The 16,711-nt window shown below is 44.2% G+C and overlaps 3 protein-coding genes across 7 annotated transcripts in view; all 3 read right to left on the reverse strand.

Moving 5' to 3' along the window:
• Positions 1-16,711, reverse strand: part of ANKDD1A (ankyrin repeat and death domain containing 1A) — a 350,194-nt gene that overhangs the window by 180,574 nt on the left and 152,909 nt on the right. The window lies entirely within an intron of this gene.
• PDCD7 (programmed cell death 7) lies at positions 586-10,392 on the reverse strand. 2 transcript variants are annotated; one of them, XR_011560052.1, is made up of 6 exons: positions 9,525-10,383; positions 8,971-9,109; positions 7,019-7,255; positions 5,629-5,716; positions 2,179-3,748; positions 586-1,029 (listed from the first exon to the last, which is right to left on the reverse strand). XR_011560052.1 is itself a non-coding variant. In XM_070763594.1 (5 exons), exons 1-5 carry the CDS (start codon positions 10,299-10,301, stop codon positions 3,631-3,633), a joined length of 1,359 nt encoding a protein of 452 aa, XP_070619695.1. In that variant the 5' UTR covers positions 10,302-10,392; the 3' UTR covers positions 586-3,630. The 2 variants fall into 2 exon arrangements, 1 of the variants encoding a protein (XP_070619695.1); XM_070763594.1 differs by having other exon boundaries at positions 586-3,748; positions 9,525-10,392.
• CLPX (caseinolytic mitochondrial matrix peptidase chaperone subunit X) overlaps positions 13,457-16,711 on the reverse strand; it is a 42,863-nt gene continuing 39,608 nt past the window's right edge. For all 4 annotated transcript variants that reach the window (XM_070762099.1, XM_070762097.1, XM_070762098.1 and 1 more), the window contains 2 exons: positions 16,179-16,285; positions 13,457-14,991 (listed from right to left, as the gene is read on the reverse strand). In XM_070762099.1, the coding sequence (XP_070618200.1) occupies positions 14,901-14,991; positions 16,179-16,285 (198 nt within the window). In that variant the 3' untranslated portion in view covers positions 13,457-14,900. The remainder of the gene's footprint in view (positions 14,992-16,178; positions 16,286-16,711) is intronic.

Below are 16,711 nucleotides of genomic sequence, written 5' to 3' on the forward strand. Positions count from 1 at the left end.
AGGAGGAAGATGGTTTTTTTGGGGTGTTGGTGTTCTGTATTTTCAATAATATTATTTATTTATTTTATTTATTTATTAGATTTGTATGCCGCCCCTCTCCAAAGACTCGGGGCGGCTAACAACAATATAAAAAGACAATGTAAACAAATCTAATATTAAAAATAATCTAAAAAACCACTCATACGTACAAGCATACCATGTATAAATTCTATAAGCATAGGGGGAAGGGAAATTTCAATTCCCCCATGCCTGACGACAGAGGTGGGTTTTAAGGAGCTTGCGAAAGGCAAGGAGGGTGGGGGCAACTCTGATATCTGGTTGCAGCTGGTTCCAGAGGGTTGGGGCCACCACAGAGAAGGCTCTTCTCCTGGGTCCTGCCAAACGACATTGCTTAGTCGACGGGACCCGGAGAAGGCCAACTCTGTGGGACCTAAACCGGTCGCTGGGATTCGTGTGGCAGAAGAAAATGAAGAAAAATGCGCAACAATTTTATTTCCCACAGTGGCCACTGCTGCATTTTGTGGCTTTATGCTTAAGGGGGGTCGTGCCAGGAAGGAAACAAAATAAATGCCAGATAAAAGCATCGAAATGCTAATAATTTATTAAGTACACAAAAAAAGGCGACATACATTTATTAAAAATGGCTGTAAGTTATTCTGACAATTTAGTTTCCCATTACAGCATCCTCAACACTGTGGCAAACTTTACAAGACAATAAAGCAAGTTTTGCAGATTATTTGACAATTATCTTCCAACAAACCTTTAACAAGTCTATTTGTTGCACACATGTACCAGACAAAAGCTATGGTTTGTACTAACAATTTGGGTACAACTTGCTCTTTTATACCATTAACAGCCATGCCTGGGGTTTCAATTTTTCTCAGGTTTGAGAAAAGATGATTGAACAGGGCTTGTGGGCATAGTTAGACAAATAAAATGTGTTGAAATAGTAACTTTTTCTTTAAGAAATGCAGGAAAAGGTATGAGATTAGGGAACATTCAGTCTTTCCAGTTTAAATACAGTGATCCCTCGATTTTCGCGGGGGTTACGTTCCAAGACCTCCCGTGAAAATCGATTTTCCGCGATGTAGCGGCGCGGAAGTAAAAACGCAATTTTTGGCTGCCCCCGCCCCCCCAGCGCCTCTGGCGCCCTCGCCGCTACCGCCCGCCCGCCCCACCACGTTCCCCGTAGGCACCCGCCCACCTGCCGTTCGCCCGTTTCCTGCCTTTCATTGCCCCTGATCGCCCCTTCCTTCCCTCCTTACACCCATCCACCAAGGTTGCTCGGTGCGCTGCAGTTGGATTCGCGTTATTCAAGTCTCTCCCCCCCCCTCCGCTCCCGCCGCCGCTTTCCCCCACTCTCGCTTCTCTCCCCGGCTTCATCCATCCGCTGCCCTCCTCCTCCTCCTTCTGAGCCTCCCTCCTCTCTCTTCTCCCTTCGCCTCCGTCCCTGGTTGCCTTCCCTGCCGGCTCCCCACTCTTGTTCCAGCGAGCCCCAGTCCCGTCTCTCTTCACTCCGTGCCTTCGATACCCACGTTCCCACGGTGTGGTGTGTGTTTGTGTGTGTGTGCATTGGTGGTGGCCGATTTTCCCGAGCCAGAGCTGAGGCGAACTGGAAACCGTCCCTCCTTCTTCCTTCCCTTCTCTTCCTCCCCGTTCGGTCAAAGCCGGTGGCGAGTGTCCGAAGCCTGAACTTTTCACGGAGCTGAAGCCAACGGCGGGGGCGGCGGGGCGGGAGGCTCCCTCCTTTCGAAATCGTGGAGGCGGCGTGTTTATTGATGGAGCCAGGAATGCAAGGGCGACGCCGGGCCGCGCGTTTTCTGCAGACCCTTTCCTGGCGGCTTCAGCTGTCAAAAAAGAACTACGCCTCCGTGGGTGCGCGGTTTAGGAAACGGCGCGCCGGAGGCTTCCCTCTTTTGCAGCCTCGCGTTTAAAACTGAGGCAATTTCCCTCAACAAAACGCTTGTGCAATTCTGCCCCCGCTGATGAAGAATGTCAGCTCGCTCGCCGCTCGCCCGGCCACCCGCTGCTCGCCCGCCCTTCGCCCGGCCGCTCGCTCGCCGCTCGGGAGCAAGAGGGGGAGAGATAAAGTATTTTTTAATTAATATTTTTTGAAAAACCGTGGTACAGCGTTTCGCGAAAACCGAGACCGCGAAAATCGAGGGATCATTGTAATGCTAAGCTTAACCAACTTGTATTAAATACTTAGAACTTTGTTTCAGAAGTAAATAAATCTGAAGGAGCAAGTGAATGTAAAATAACCGAACAAAATGGTATTCGCTGAACAGTGGAGAAATATAGCAAGGTTTAGTATGGATACATTCCTTTAGTCTACAATAATAATTTCTAGGATTTCCCCCCCAATTTATGAATCACAGAATTTATACAGAATGAGTATTGTTCTTAAGAACTTTTTATAAGAAATCTGTACAAGCGTATACAGAGTTCCTGAGCAGCTAGTAATTTACAGGTAACAAAATCTCTATCTGCTTCCTCTTTACATTCTTTCACTTCAAGAAATGAATTGTGTTTCTGTAGAGTTCGTAATGTATTTAAGCTGGAAATGTGTCCTTCAGCTGGGGTTCTAAGCTAGGTTGGGAAGGGGCCATTTAATAAAACACAGAAAGGAGAGCAGAAGAGCACACAAGTTCGAGATTCCTTTCTTGAATGCCAGTCATGATTTGATGTTATAATGAAAATATAAAGAGGAAAATCCCTTTAGCTTACATCCTTATTATGTTATCCTAATTTAAGAGAAAAACCAAACCATATAAATGCTTCCCTCGGTATGTGTGTGTAAATGAAAGGCATTTTAATGGCAAGGTGGAAAAAGCTAGTTAATTTACTCCATACAACTCCAATTTAGCGCCATATTTTTTAAAAGCAGTAACTCAAAGGAAATGACTATTAGCCACATCTGTCAATTCACTTAACTCCTACCATGTAAGGCCAAGATAACCACAGAGGTGTTTTGGAAAACAGCTTCAATGTAAACATCTGGATACTATTTCAAATAAATCATCTTTGATGTTGCCTTGGGCAATAATTTCTGACTTCCCAGAGTTTACTTTCCTTTAAAAACACATACTGCAGAATAATGTTTAGCTGATGCATTAATTGCATGGTCTCTGAACTATAGAAGCTCCATAGATAAGCGGAGCCTTATATCTGACCTCTATTAACCAATGTCACTCTGCCAGGTCCATGCCATACTTATTTTTATATTGCTGGGATTAGACTTTTGATTTTGTAGGACTTACATCCTATTTAAGGTAAACTCAGACATATTTCTGAGGAATGTCATTTTAAAGTATGGATCTATCCCCGTAACTCCAATACATGCACAGCAGTGATTGATTGACACTTCTTTCATGACCCAAATCCTATGATACTAAAGTATAACAGATGCTAAAGAGGACACTATAGTATCAATGCTATACTTTTAACAGCATCTTTAAGGACAATGCTTCTCTTCTCAATCAATATATTCTGGCATCCTTCAGCCACCTATAATGTAATTTAAACTAAAAGAACTCTTCTAATGTGAGTTGTCAACCCCACATCATTATGGCAGCCTTCCAAAACTGGCAACTCATGCCATGTCTCGTCTTCAACGGGGCTTCAAAGTCATCACCTGACAGCAGTGGACCAGGTGTCATTGGAGGGAGGACTTGGAAGGATCCATCCTGGTGGAATGAAATCTCCTTCAGGGTGACCGGCAGGCACCAAGTATTGATCCCATTCATGCCTTTAAGGGAAAAAAGTTAGACAACACACTGAGCACAGCATCTACTCCTTGTCTGAATTATTTCACTCAAAGCATGTATTCAAACAATTGCAGCTAAATACAGAGTTCACAACTAGGTGCAGAATATTATAGGAACATTGTGACAGAGCTGAGGTGGAGCAGTGGTTAGAATGGAATGCTGCAGGCTATTTCAGCTGACTGCTAGCTCAAGGTTAACTCAGTGTTCCATGCTTCTAAGGTGGGCCAAATGAGGACCCAGATTTATTTATTTATTTATTGGATTTGTATGCCGCCCCTCTCCATGGACTCAGGGCGGCTAACAACAGTGATAAAAAACAGCATGTAACAATCCAATACTAAAACAACTAAAAAACCTTTATTATAAAACCAGACATACATACAAACATACCATGCATAAATTGTAGAGGCCTAGGGGGAAAGAATATCTCAGTCCCCCCATGCCTGACGGCAGAGGTGGGTTTTAAGGAGCTTACGAAAGGCGAGGAGGGTGGGGGCAATTCTAATCTCTGGGGGGAGTTGGTTCCAGAGGGCCGGGGCTGCCACAGAGAAGGCTTTTCCCCTGGGCCCTGCCGAACGACATTGTTTTGTTGATGGGACCCAGAGAAGGCCCACTCTGTGGGACCTAACCGGTCGCTGGGATTCATGCGGCAGAAGGCGGTCTCGTAGTTACCCTGGTCCGGTGCCATGAAGAGCTTTATAGGTGATGACCAACATTTTGAATTGTGACCGGAAACTGATCGGCAACCAATGCAGACTGTGGAGTGTTGGTGTTACATGGGCATTTTTGGGAAAGCCCATGATAGCTCTCGCAGCTGCATTCTGCACAATCCATGCTTCTAAGGTGGGTCAAATGAGGACCCAGATTGTTGAGGGTAAGAGGCTGACTCTGTAAACCGCTTAGAGAGGGCTGTAAAAGCACTATGAAGCGGTATATAAGTGCTATTGCTACAGGCAATTTGAATGAACTATGGGTACTCAGGCAATCATTAAAAAAGCTGTTCTATTTATGTTCCACATTTCTTTCAAGAGCATGCAATGGTATCCACTCTAATTTTATTTTCACAATTACCTTGGGAAGTAGATTAAATTAAGAGATTGGATGCATTCACACAACAGGTTCATCCTGTTACTGAATTAAATTATTTTGTGGATATGCACAATAAATTAAATGGCTGGCATTTGTATAACAAGTCACAAAGTACTAGCCAAACAAAGCATGTTGTGCAAAGGCAGCCTTTAGCTTTATAAATAAATGATTTAGTTCAGTATATAAGCAACACTTTTTTTTTGAGTGACCTGCTGAGCCTAAGTGGTGGGCTGAATCAAAATCTCAAGAATAGTGGTTCTACTCTAGCCAGAGGGGCTGAATCATGTTGGAGTTTTATATCTTTCATTAGAACAATGCTTATATATCACAAAAGCAAATGATCTCTCCTCATATAAAGGGAAATAAAGCAAGCACACAAGGGAATTAGGTGGAAAGGAAGACACATCAAAAGGATCTTTTCCTTCTATTCCAGTTCCTGGTCTAGTTAAAACCTCAACAGGTTTTATTAAACAGGACCACAAATCATTCTGATGATTTACTGTTTCTCATTACACCATCCCTAACAGACAACTTTGTTGCAAAGCTTTACAAGACAATAAAACATGCTTTACACAACTACTGACAGCTATACAACCTGAGTTGTGCAGACTCAACAGTTGCAATTATGAACATTAATATCTATAACAAATGGATTAAAAAGGAATTCATGGGGCAGTCTGAATTCAAGACAGCTGGGAATTCCCAGGTTTTTATGCAAAACATTGTAGACCAACACCTCAATTTCTTTTAGTTACCAACCAATGACTCTTACCTGATCTGGAGGAGAGCTGGCAAGGAATATTCAGCCTGCAAATAGTATTGTGTGAATGGCTCCAAGACATGGGTAAATGGAAACTCTTCTAAAAATATAAATAAGAAAATCTTTACAGTCACGAAAATAAATCCTCCATTAATTGTAAGAATAGATCGCCCAGGTCAGTGATGGCGAATCTGCTGGCATGTGAGCCGTTACCCTAGCTCAGCTCCAATGCCTGCTGGCCAGCTGATTTTTGGCTTGCCCAGAGGCTTCGGAATGGCATTTTTGGCATCTGGAGTCTTCGGAGGGATGGGGGGGGGCATTTTGCCTCTGGAGCCGGGGGAGAGCGAAAAATGGGCCTATCAGGTCCACTAGAGCAGTGTTTCCCAACCTTGGCAACTTGAAGATATCTGAACTTCAACTCCCAGAATTCCTCAGCCAGCGAATTCTGGGAGTTGAAGTCCAAATATCTTCAAATTGCCAAGGTTGGGAAACACTGCACTAGAGCTTGGTAAAGATTATCTCAGGGACCGCCTTCTGCTGCACGAATCCCAGCGACCAGTTAGGTCCCACAGAGCGGATCTTCTCCGGGTCCTGCCAACTACAGAATGTCGCTTAGCGGGACCCAGGGGAAGAGCCTTCTCTGTAGCGGCCTCAGCCCTCTGGAACCAACTCCCCCCAGAGATTAGAATTGCCCCCACCCTCCTTGCCTTTCATAAGCTGCTTAAAACCCACCTCTGCCGTCAGGCATGGGGGAATTGAGACCCTCTTCCCCCTAGGCCTTTACAATTCTATGCATGGTATGTATGTATGTTTGGTTTTTTATATTAATGGGTTTTTAATTGTTTCTAACATCAGACTACTATTGTACACTGCTTTATTGTTGCTGTTAGCCGCCCCGAGTCTCCGGAGAGGGGCGGCATACAAATCAAATCAAATCAAATCAAATCAAATCAAATATCAAATCAAATCAAATCAAAAATAAATACATAAATAAATGGGCTGTGTCAGGTGTCCAGAGGGCCTGGTGGGGGGGTGGGGACATTTTCGCCATCCCCAGACATTGAATTATGGGTGTGGGCACTCATGCATGCGCAAGGGACCTGAGGGAAAAAAGGTTTGCCATCACTGGCCTAGGTTGTTTTTCTTTTTTAAAGATGAAACTTTGTTTTAAATTCAGTAAGTCAGTTCTAGTGTTGACATAGAAGAACTACATACATAAATAAACATTTTGGGGAATAGTTACTTTTTTTTAAAATTACTTTGTTTGCAACTGAAATAAAAATAATGTATGTAACTAATCCCTCCCCAAAGATGCTACATAAATGAAGCAGAGCATTCCTGGGTTTCAAGGGTAAATCACCTTCTCCCAAACAATGAGCATCAGCAGCAGGCTGAACATTACCTGGATCCCCAAACAGTTTGGAGTCCATGTCGCGCTTCTGCTGCAGGAGCTTTTCCCTTTCCTTCTTCAGCTTCTTCTCCATTTCTCGTTTCCTTTCTTCTTCCTGCTCTCCTTCCAGCATGACTCGGAGAGCCCGTTCTTCGGCTTCATAGAGTTCAGTGCGTTTTTTAATTGATGCTTTTAAATCCTGAACTTCTCTTTCAAAGTCTTCATCTGCAGCTGGCGGCGGACAAACACCTGCACCAAACACACACAGCTCTCTTGGTTAGTGGTCCTCAACCAAACCCCCCCCCCCCAAGCTAAAATCCCATCAAATGTGCAGTCAAAGAACCTAGGCCTCACCACGAAAGGGGAAAAAAAACCCAAATTCTTTCCAAGAAGAACATTTATATAGTTTATAAGAGCTGTGGTGGCACAGTGGTTAGAATGTGTGCATAAGTGCACTGGTGTGCCTTTTGTCCCCTGTCCAATTGTCTTTCCTTTCTCTCACTTATCATATATATTTTCTTTCTTTCATATATCCTCTCCTCTAAGTTCACTTTACCCTTATATACATTACTACATGTCTATTTTTCTTCCTATGTATTTGTGTATTGGACAAATGAATAAATAAATAAATAAAAATGCGGTGTTGCAGGCTAACTCTCCTGACTGTCAGTAATTCGATCCTGATTGGCTCAAGGTTTACTCAGCCTTCCATCCTTCCGAGGTTGATAAAACGAGAACTCAGATTGTTGGGTGCAATATGCTAACTCTATAAACCACTTAGAGAGGGCTGTAAAAGCATTGTGAAGCACTATGTAAGTCTAAGTGCTATTGCTATTAGGGATCATTTTTTCTCATCTACAGTAGGTTTTAGTTCAATAACATTCAGATTTCTGAGTTTGATTTAAATCAATGCCTTGGGGGGGGAAATGATTATCATCTCTGGGATTTTTTTGCCACCTCTTCTCAGTTAATAATAATAATAATAATAATAATAATAATAATAATAATAATAATAGAAACATAGAAGACTGTTACATTTTGTAAATGTGTATATGTATATATATTTTAAATCAATAAAAAAAATTCTAAAAAAAAGAAAGAAACATAGAAGACTGAAGGCAGAAAAAGACCTCATGATCCATCTAGTCTGCCCTTATACTATTTTCTGTATTTTATCTTAGGATGGATATATGTTTATCCCAGGCATGTTTACATTCAGTTACTGTGGATTTATCTACCACGTCTGCTGGAAGTTTGTTCCAAGGATCTACTACTCTTTCAGTAAAATATTTTCTCATGTTGCTTTTTGATCTTTCCCCCAACTAACTTCAGATTGTGTCCCCTTGTTCTTGTGTTCACTTTCCTATTAAAAACACTTCCCTCCTGGACCTTATTTAACCCTTTAACATATTTAAATGTTTCAATCATGTCCCCCCTTTTCCTTCTGCCCTCCAGACTAATAATTGAGTTCCTCAATTATTTGCAGTAGGATAACCGAATAGGCTGTCTTTGACTTAAGACTGCTTATTTAACATTGATTTGGAGTTACAAAGGCAATGAAAAACCTAGATTATAACTCATTCTCAAAGTTGCAACTGTAACACCATCCCGGTGGTGATGTGCTTACAATTTGAGCACTTGGCAACCAGGTGACGTTTACATTCATTGCAGCATTCTGCAGTTACATGCATGCAACGTGGAACCTATCTGACAAGCGAAGTCACTATGGGAAACCAAATTCATTTAAAAACTGCAGTTAAAAGTCTTCTAAGTTTATAGTGAACATTAATATCTAAAGCAGATTTTAAGAAGAAAATCAGAAAAAGCAGTGAGAGATCCACTGGCAGAAATTTTGTAACAGTTTCCCAACCATACAGAGCACTGCACACAAAAATGAGTAAACACAAAGGAAAACACACACACAGTCACAATTAGAAATGCTTTTAAAAGTCCAGAGAATTTACCTTTCCTTCCTGCTGCTTCTTTTCTTAGTTTCCTAAGCTTTTCTAAGCCACGCAGAATTTCTGCCATCCGCTTTGTGTCTGCTTGCTTTTTTCTCACTTCTGATAACACACTATCCGCAGCAGCTTTAAGTTCTTTTTCCTAAATTAAAAGAATATCAATAAGAAACAGAATAGGAAGATACACTTGCAAACAATAGTATTGTTACGTGCAAGGAAAGAGGGATTTTTGTTGATTTCCCCCCCCTCAGCAACACCATATAAAGGCAATCCTTGGAAAATTCAAGCTAATATATGAGCAAAAGAATAAATAAAAAATTAAGAAATGGCGTCTCTGAGACTTAGTGCCTTCATCCCCAAAGTACAAGCATCCTAACTATGTCCCAAAGGTGCTTTTTCTAGGACTACCTGTACACTGTAAAACTTTTTACTCCTATTGCCATGAGTATCCATTTTTCTCTGCATTTCCACCCCGGGACCATCCATGCAGCAAAAGGAGCAGAGCATCGGGATCCCTCTGCTTCCCACAGCCCGGCCATCTTCACCCAATGACCCACCAGGCGCCGGTCCTCCACCTCCTGGGCTCGCCGGGCCCTCCAGCGATCGATCCGGGCCTCCCGCTCAGCCAGCCGGGCTTCCTCCTCCTCCCGGGCGGCGCGGGCCTCTTGCCTCCGCTTCCGCCTCCGCAGCCTCTTCTGACGGGCTCGCCGCAGCCGTGCCTGCAGCAGTTCCAAAGCGCCGGGCTCGCGTAGCGGCCTCACTATGGCGCGGAGCTCCTCCATGCCGGCCTCGGCTTCGGCCGTCTCGCCCGGCGTGACTTCTTCATCGTCCTGCCGCTGCCGCCAAGCCCTGCAGAGCTCGGCCACGCGCGCCACCGCCCGCAGCGCCTCGCCCGCCGCCCGTGCCGCCTCGTCCGCCGTCAGGCCCCGCTCCTGACGGGAAGAAGCCGCGGAGGCGGTGACGGGCCGCCGGCGCCTGATGAAGCGGCCTAGCCAGGCCTCGTCGCGATCGCAGGCCTCGTCGCCCGGCGCGTCTGAGGCCTCGGGAGAAGGCCGCGGCGGGCCCTCCGGTCTCCATGGCAACGGCGGCCTCTCCGGTAGGGTCGATGGCCACTGAGGGGGAGGAGGGGGAGGAGGATGAGGCGGCGGCGGCGGCAGGAAACGCTGGAGGCCTCCTCCGCCTGGAAACGGCGGGTAGAGGCCCCGCGGGAAAGGCTGAGGAGGCGGTCCTCGGAAAGGCCCCGGTGGAGGCAGCGCGGGTGGCGGGAAGCCGGCGGGCTGTGGCGGCCCCCCGAAGCGCGAGGCGAAGTGATGTGGAGGAGGCGGCTGAGCCATCTTCGGAGCAGGCCTCGTCTTGTATAAGCCGCAGAGGTCTCCAACCCGGGTAACTTTAAAACTTGCGGGTTTCTGGATCTCTTCCTGTGCTATGAGAAGAGCGACGCCCCCTGCAGGTTCGGAGGAGCGTCGGCAGAAGGAGATTGTCTCGGAGTGGCGAAGCTGTTGCACCAGAACCGGTAGAAGCTTCTCCATTGAAGGAGGGAAACGTCTTCAAGGCAAAAGGAAATTCTTCTGCCTTTTGGGGGATTTTTTTAAAAAAGGAGCTTTGGATTTGTGTGGGTCCTGAAGAAAATGGGACTGAAGAAGATCCCTGTTGTGAGACGCCCCAAGTCTACGGAGAGGGGCGGCATACAAATTTAATAAATAAAAATAATAAATAAAAAATAACCCTCCAGGCTGCAGTCTATAAAGATTATCCTTATCTTACGGCCACAATTGAGCCCAACATTGCTGCTGTTAAGTGAGACATTTGTGAAGTGAGTTTTGCCCCATTTTAAAACCTTTCTTGCTGCAGTTTAAGCAAATCCCTGCAGTTGATAAGTTACTTGTAGTCAGTGAAGGGCTTCAAATTTTTTTACTACCACTACCCATGTGACCAGGTGGGAGTGGCTTGACAATCATGTGACCGGGGGTGGCTTAAAGGTCATATGACTGGCTTAAAGATGGCCAACTTGATGTCACTCACATCAAGGGTTTGGATTATTCATTCATTCATTCGATTTTCTATGCTGCCCTTCTCCTTAGACTCAGGGCGGCTTACATGTTAGCAATAGCACTTTTTAACAGAGCCTCAGCCTATTGCCCCCACAATCTCCCTCTTCCTGCTTGTTATGCCTCTAGCTATGCAGCCAAGTATCCTACTTGCTTTCCCTGCCTTGCCTGACTGCACTGTTCACCCAATTTGAGACTGTCAGAAATCACTACCCCTAAATCCTTCTCTTCTGAAGCTTTTGCTAACACAGAACTGATTGAGGATTCCTTTCCCCCAAGTGCAAATGTAATGATACATTTGGAAACATTGAACTGCAGACTTATTTTCCAAAGCACCAGAAGGCAAGACAAGAAAGAATGGAAACTAATCAAGGTGAGAGACAATCTGGAATTAAGGAGCAACTTCCTAACAGCGAGAAGAGTTAACCAGCGGTACAGCTTGCCTCCAGAAGTCGTAGGGACTTCTCCACTGAAGGCTTTTTTTAAAAAGACCAGACAGACGCTTGTCTGAAATTGTATAGGGCAGTGAATGTAAACTTTTGTTGATTTGTGCGTGTAAAGGGGGTGTACTCATGTGCTAGCACGCATGCATGTGCCCACATCCATTCCCTCCCCTGTACTTGCGCACCCCTCCCGCTCTGCCCCTGCACATGAACACAATCCTCCATGTCCCTGCGCATGCGTGCGGGCCTCACTGAAACCTGGGACAGTGGTACTGGTCAAATGGGCAAACCGGAAGTTCAGGAACATGGACTTCCGGTTTGCCTGTTGGGTGGCTTTTTGCACTCCGGGACTTCAGGGAAGCTTCTCTGAACCCTCCGGACGGCGAAATGGCCTTTCCCAAGGACCCTGGAGCTGACACAGGGCAACACTTCGCATGCCCTCCGAACATGACTCCACATGCCACAGGCGGGCCAAAAACAATGCGTTAAATCTAACACATTAAGAGCCAGCGACCGGCCTACAAAGTAGCGGACCAGTTGCATAACACGCTGGCTCCTGGAAGACCAGAGAGTTGGCCTTCTCCGGGTCCCGTCGACTAAACAATGTCGTTTGGCGGGTCCCAGGGGAAGACCCTTCTCTGTGGCGGCCCCGACCCTCTGGAACCAGCTCCCTCCTGAGATTAGAACTGCCCCCACCCTCCTTGCCTTCCGCAAACTCCTTAAAACCCACCTCTGCCGTCAGGCATGGGGGAACTGAAATAGCTTCCCCAGGCCTGTACTGTTTATATATGGTATGTTGTGTGCATGTTTTTTAAACTATGGGGTTTTAGAAACATAGAAGTCTGACGGCAGAAAAAGACCTCATGGTCCATCTAGTCTGCCCTTATACTATTTTCTGTATTTTATCTTAGGATGGATATATGTTTATCCCAGGCATGTTTAAATTCAGTTACTGTGGATTTATCTACTACGTCTGCTGGAAGTTTGTTCCAAGGATCTACTACTCTTTCAGTAAAATAATATTTTCTCACGTTGCTTTTGATCTTTCCCCCAACTAACTTCAGATTGTGCCCCTTGTTCTTGGGTTCACTTTCCTATTAAAAACACTTCCCTCCTGAACCTTATTTAACCCTTTAACATATTTAAATGTTTCGATCATGTCCCCCCTTTTCCTTCTGTCCTCCAGACTATACAGATTGAGTTCATGAAGTATTTCCTGATAGGTTTTATGCTTAAGACCTTCCACCATTCTTGTAGCCCGTCTTTGGACCCGTTCAATTTTGTCAATATCTTTTTGTAGGTGAGGTCCCCAGAACTGAACACAGTATTCCAAATGTGGTCTCACCAGCATTCTATATAGCGGGATCATAATCTCCCTCTTCCTGCTTGTTATACCTCTAGCTATGCAGCCAAGCATCCTACTTGCTTTCCCTACCGCCTGACTGCACTGTTCACCCATTTTGAGACTTTTAGCTTTCTAATTACTGAATTTGTATTATATATTGTTTTCTGTTACTGTTGTGAGCCGCCCGGAGTCTGGGGAGAGGGGCGGCATACAAATTTAATAAATAAATAAATAAATAAATAAATAAACTTCCAGGTTATCACACCAGAAGTGGACTGTTTTGTTCTTGAACTCCTCCCCCTATATCTCCACCGCCCCGCCACTACAAGGGGGAAGAATTCCAGGAAGATGAGAACCTATTTGTCGATCTATACAGTCACACTAAAAAGTCAGGAGCTGTGCACAACAAATCCTCAAAGCACCAAAAATCAATTCTTCCAAATTCATACCCACCCCAAATGACTGATATCCAACACAGGTTGAGGAACCTGAAGTTGAGATGTCCCTCATCCATTATTGGTCATTACTGGTTGTGATGAAGATTTCCATTTGTTCCAACCAACTGGTTGAAACGATAACCAGTTTAATTATGCTTAAGCAGAGATGATAATTTGATAACAGATTTTCATCTAACACATAGGAAAGACATCAAATTTGTAGGTAGGTACTTTAATTTTAAGAAATGAATCAAGAACATTAGCCGTCCTTTTTCTGTGTTTTTACAAATATTAAAGGATCAAGTTAACTGAAAAACAAGAGATTTAAAAGTAACAGGATGCCGTATCAGCATTTGAGCTTATAATTTAAATAAGAATTTTGAGCAAACAGTGCCTACCAATCGCATGAAAAATATACATTGTTGCATTCTGGTGTCTCTTTGTGGTATAAGGTAATCTGGAAAAAAATATCTGGCACCAAAAAACTGATGCTTGATGGTTTCAGTAAGTTCAATTAATGTACAATACTAAAAAAAAAAAAAGTTGATGTAACATTTTCAATGTTGTATCGGACTATTTCTATAAATCATCATTTTCCTCATGAAGGATGCAGCATCTCCTTTATTCACCTGTTGTTACAACACATCTATTTTTTTCCCTAAGTGACTTATATATTTAAATATTAAAAACCTTTGGTATTCCACATAATTATTTAATGCATTGCATTATGTTTTTAAGAAAACAGACTGCAATACTCTAAAATATGGCCATCTGTTTTCTGGATGCTTGACAATAAATTTGTGGGTGAAAATACATCCTTTTAAGCTTCAATATCCCATTTTTAATGGTGGTTTCCAAAATAAACGTAACAGTGAAACTTCTGCCCCCACTGCCTTTAAAACAGGGGAGCTATTAACCCATACTGGATGATCCTCAAACCAAGATGATCCAAATTGTGTATTCGTATATAAAATAACTTCCCCATTTTTCAGTCACCTTGCAAAAATATTCTCTAAATATTGCTGTATCAGCACTGTGTTTTAACTGAGCAAAATTAAGCAGGGCTTGGAAAATGGGCCTTTGCCCAATGACCATTCAATATTTTTTTTTAAAATGATGGTGATAAACCACAAGATCATTGTTTTCGTTTGCAGCAGCTATCGTTTGTGAACGTGTTCTTTAACCTCAGAGGGGAATTGCTGAAGTCACTTCATCTTAGTTTTAGGAAATATTACCTAAGATACTTTGTGTATATGTTAAGGTTCTGAACTCAATAGGGTTCTTTTTTGGGAGTGGGAGGGGGGATGAGTTGGGGAGGAATGGGAATGGGGGGATAAAGGGGAAAGTGTGTTTGCCTTACCATCCCTCTTCAGCCACTTTAAGAAGCACATTTTGTGTGTGTGTGTGTGTGTGTTTTAATTGAACAAAACTTACTATACAATTCGCTTTCTCAACATGGTATCGTTTTTAGTCCGAGTGTCCACTGAACAGACAGTGTGATATTACAGAACCCCATGATCTGATTTCCCACGAGAGAAGAAGGCCAACCATGGGTCCTATATAGTCAGGAGGGATCCAACGTTAGCAACGGGCTGCCACGTATGGTCTCAAACAAAGACAGACACACCGAGTGCTTTTGCTGAAGGACATTCTGACTGTTTTAATGGTTTGCCGCATCTGCTTGGCGGGCCCAGCTTTCCTCTTCTACGCCCGAGTCGTATTCTTCCTCTGAGGAATCTTTAGTTGGAGTCCTGTAATTGGAATGGGAGTAATGTCAAATGTCTGAAATAACCAAAACGTAGATCAGTGATGGCGAACCTATGGCATGGGTGCCACAGGTGGCAAACGGAGCCATATTATTATTTATTTATTAATTATTATTATTATTATTTATTGGATTTTCCGCAGACTCGGGGCGGCTAACAACAATGATAAAAAACAGCATGTAACAATCCAATTAATAAAACAACTAAAAACCCTTATAGTAAAACCAAACATACACACAAACATACAATGCATAACTTGTAATGGCCTAGGGGGAAATAATATCTTAACTCCCCCATGCTTGGCGATATAGGGGGGTCTTGAGTAATTTGCGAAAGACAAGGAGGATGGGGGCCATTCTAATCTCTGGGGGGAGTTGATTCCAGAGGGCCGGGGCTGCCACAGAGAAGGCTCTTCCCCTGGGGCCCGCCAAACGACATTGTTTGGTCGACGGGACCCGGAAAGGCCAACTCTGTGGGACCTTATAGGTCGCTGCGGTAGAAGGCGGTTCCGGATGTATTCTGGCCCAATGCCATGTAGGGCTTTAAAGGTCATTACCAACAATATCTGCTGGCATGCGAGCCGTTGCCCTAGCTCAGCTCCAACATGTATGTCTGTGCCCTTCAGGTGATTTTTGGCTTGCAGAGGCTCTGGGAGAACGTTTGTGGCTTCCAGAGAGCCTCCCTGGGGGGTGGGGGATGATGGGGGAAGGCGTTTTTACCCTCCCCCGGCTCCAGGGAAACCTTTGGAGCCTGGGGAGGGTGAAACATGAGCCTACTGGGCCCACCAAAAGTTGGGAAACAGGCCGTTTCTGGCCTCCAGGGGGCAAGGGGAGCTATCTTTGCCCTCCCGAGGCATTGAATTATGAGTGTAGGTGCTCCCGCATGTGTGATGGTGCGTGCGCACGCTCTTTCGGCACCCAAGGGAAAAAAAGGTTTGCCATCACTGTCATAGATCTTATCAGGGACCAGAAAGAAAGAAAGCTGAATTTTTATTAATACTGAAATGAACATTTAACGATACTCTCCACAGTTCATTTAAATTGCCCTTAGCAACTACAGGCTTACTTACAAAATAGCCGCTGACCTAGAAGATTGTCTGAAAGCCTCTTGAGAATTCTTTGTGTAAGTCAGCAGCCAACCCAATCTAACTCTAATTTGAAGGTCAACTTTACCTGACGTATCCTGGTTCTTTCTTCCCTTCCACAACTTCTTTGTCCACCTCCACACATACTATGTCAGAGTTGGGTACTTCGAACATTGGTTCCAGCAGCAACTTTTCCTAAAGTTGGAGGACGAAGAGAGAACAGTCAGGTTTTGTCTCCTCCTCTAAATCACTGTACACAATTTCTGTTTTAACGACTATCTAACAATAGGCAGTTGTTGGTCCTGTTTCTGGGTATGAATGAAAGTCCAAAAGTTTGTCACACAATCTATGATTCTGCACGAGGTGTAGTTGCCAAGGAGACAAAATGCTACTTCCGTGTTTGATGATTGTGAATTAAAAAACGTTTCCTCCTAATCCTACCTTGTATTACCAAAAGCAGTGCTGTTACCCATAAGTCAAAGTCAGACAGCTCTTAGAAGGAGAAACGTTTTGGAAAGGAGGACAAAAGGCACAGACTGAAAGACCCATTTACCTGATCCATAGCAGATACCCCCTCCTCAAATGGAGAGGATGAACGCACAAAGGTAGCACTTGGCTCAC

This window comes from Erythrolamprus reginae, chromosome 10 (assembly GCF_031021105.1).
Source record: "Erythrolamprus reginae isolate rEryReg1 chromosome 10, rEryReg1.hap1, whole genome shotgun sequence".
Lineage (NCBI taxonomy): Eukaryota > Metazoa > Chordata > Lepidosauria > Squamata > Dipsadidae > Erythrolamprus > Erythrolamprus reginae.

Coding starts and splice junctions, on each gene's coding strand:
- PDCD7 (XM_070763594.1), bottom strand. CDS start 10,301: ATGGCTCAGCCGCCTCCTCCACATCACTTCGCCTCGCGCTTCGGGGGG. Junction 7,256..8,970: donor AGAAGCAGCAGGAAGGAAAG/GTAAATTCTCTG, acceptor TGTTTGGTGCAG/GTGTTTGTCCGCCGCCAGCT. Junction 5,717..7,018: donor CAAACTGTTTGGGGATCCAG/GTAATGTTCAGC, acceptor TTATATTTTTAG/AAGAGTTTCCATTTACCCAT.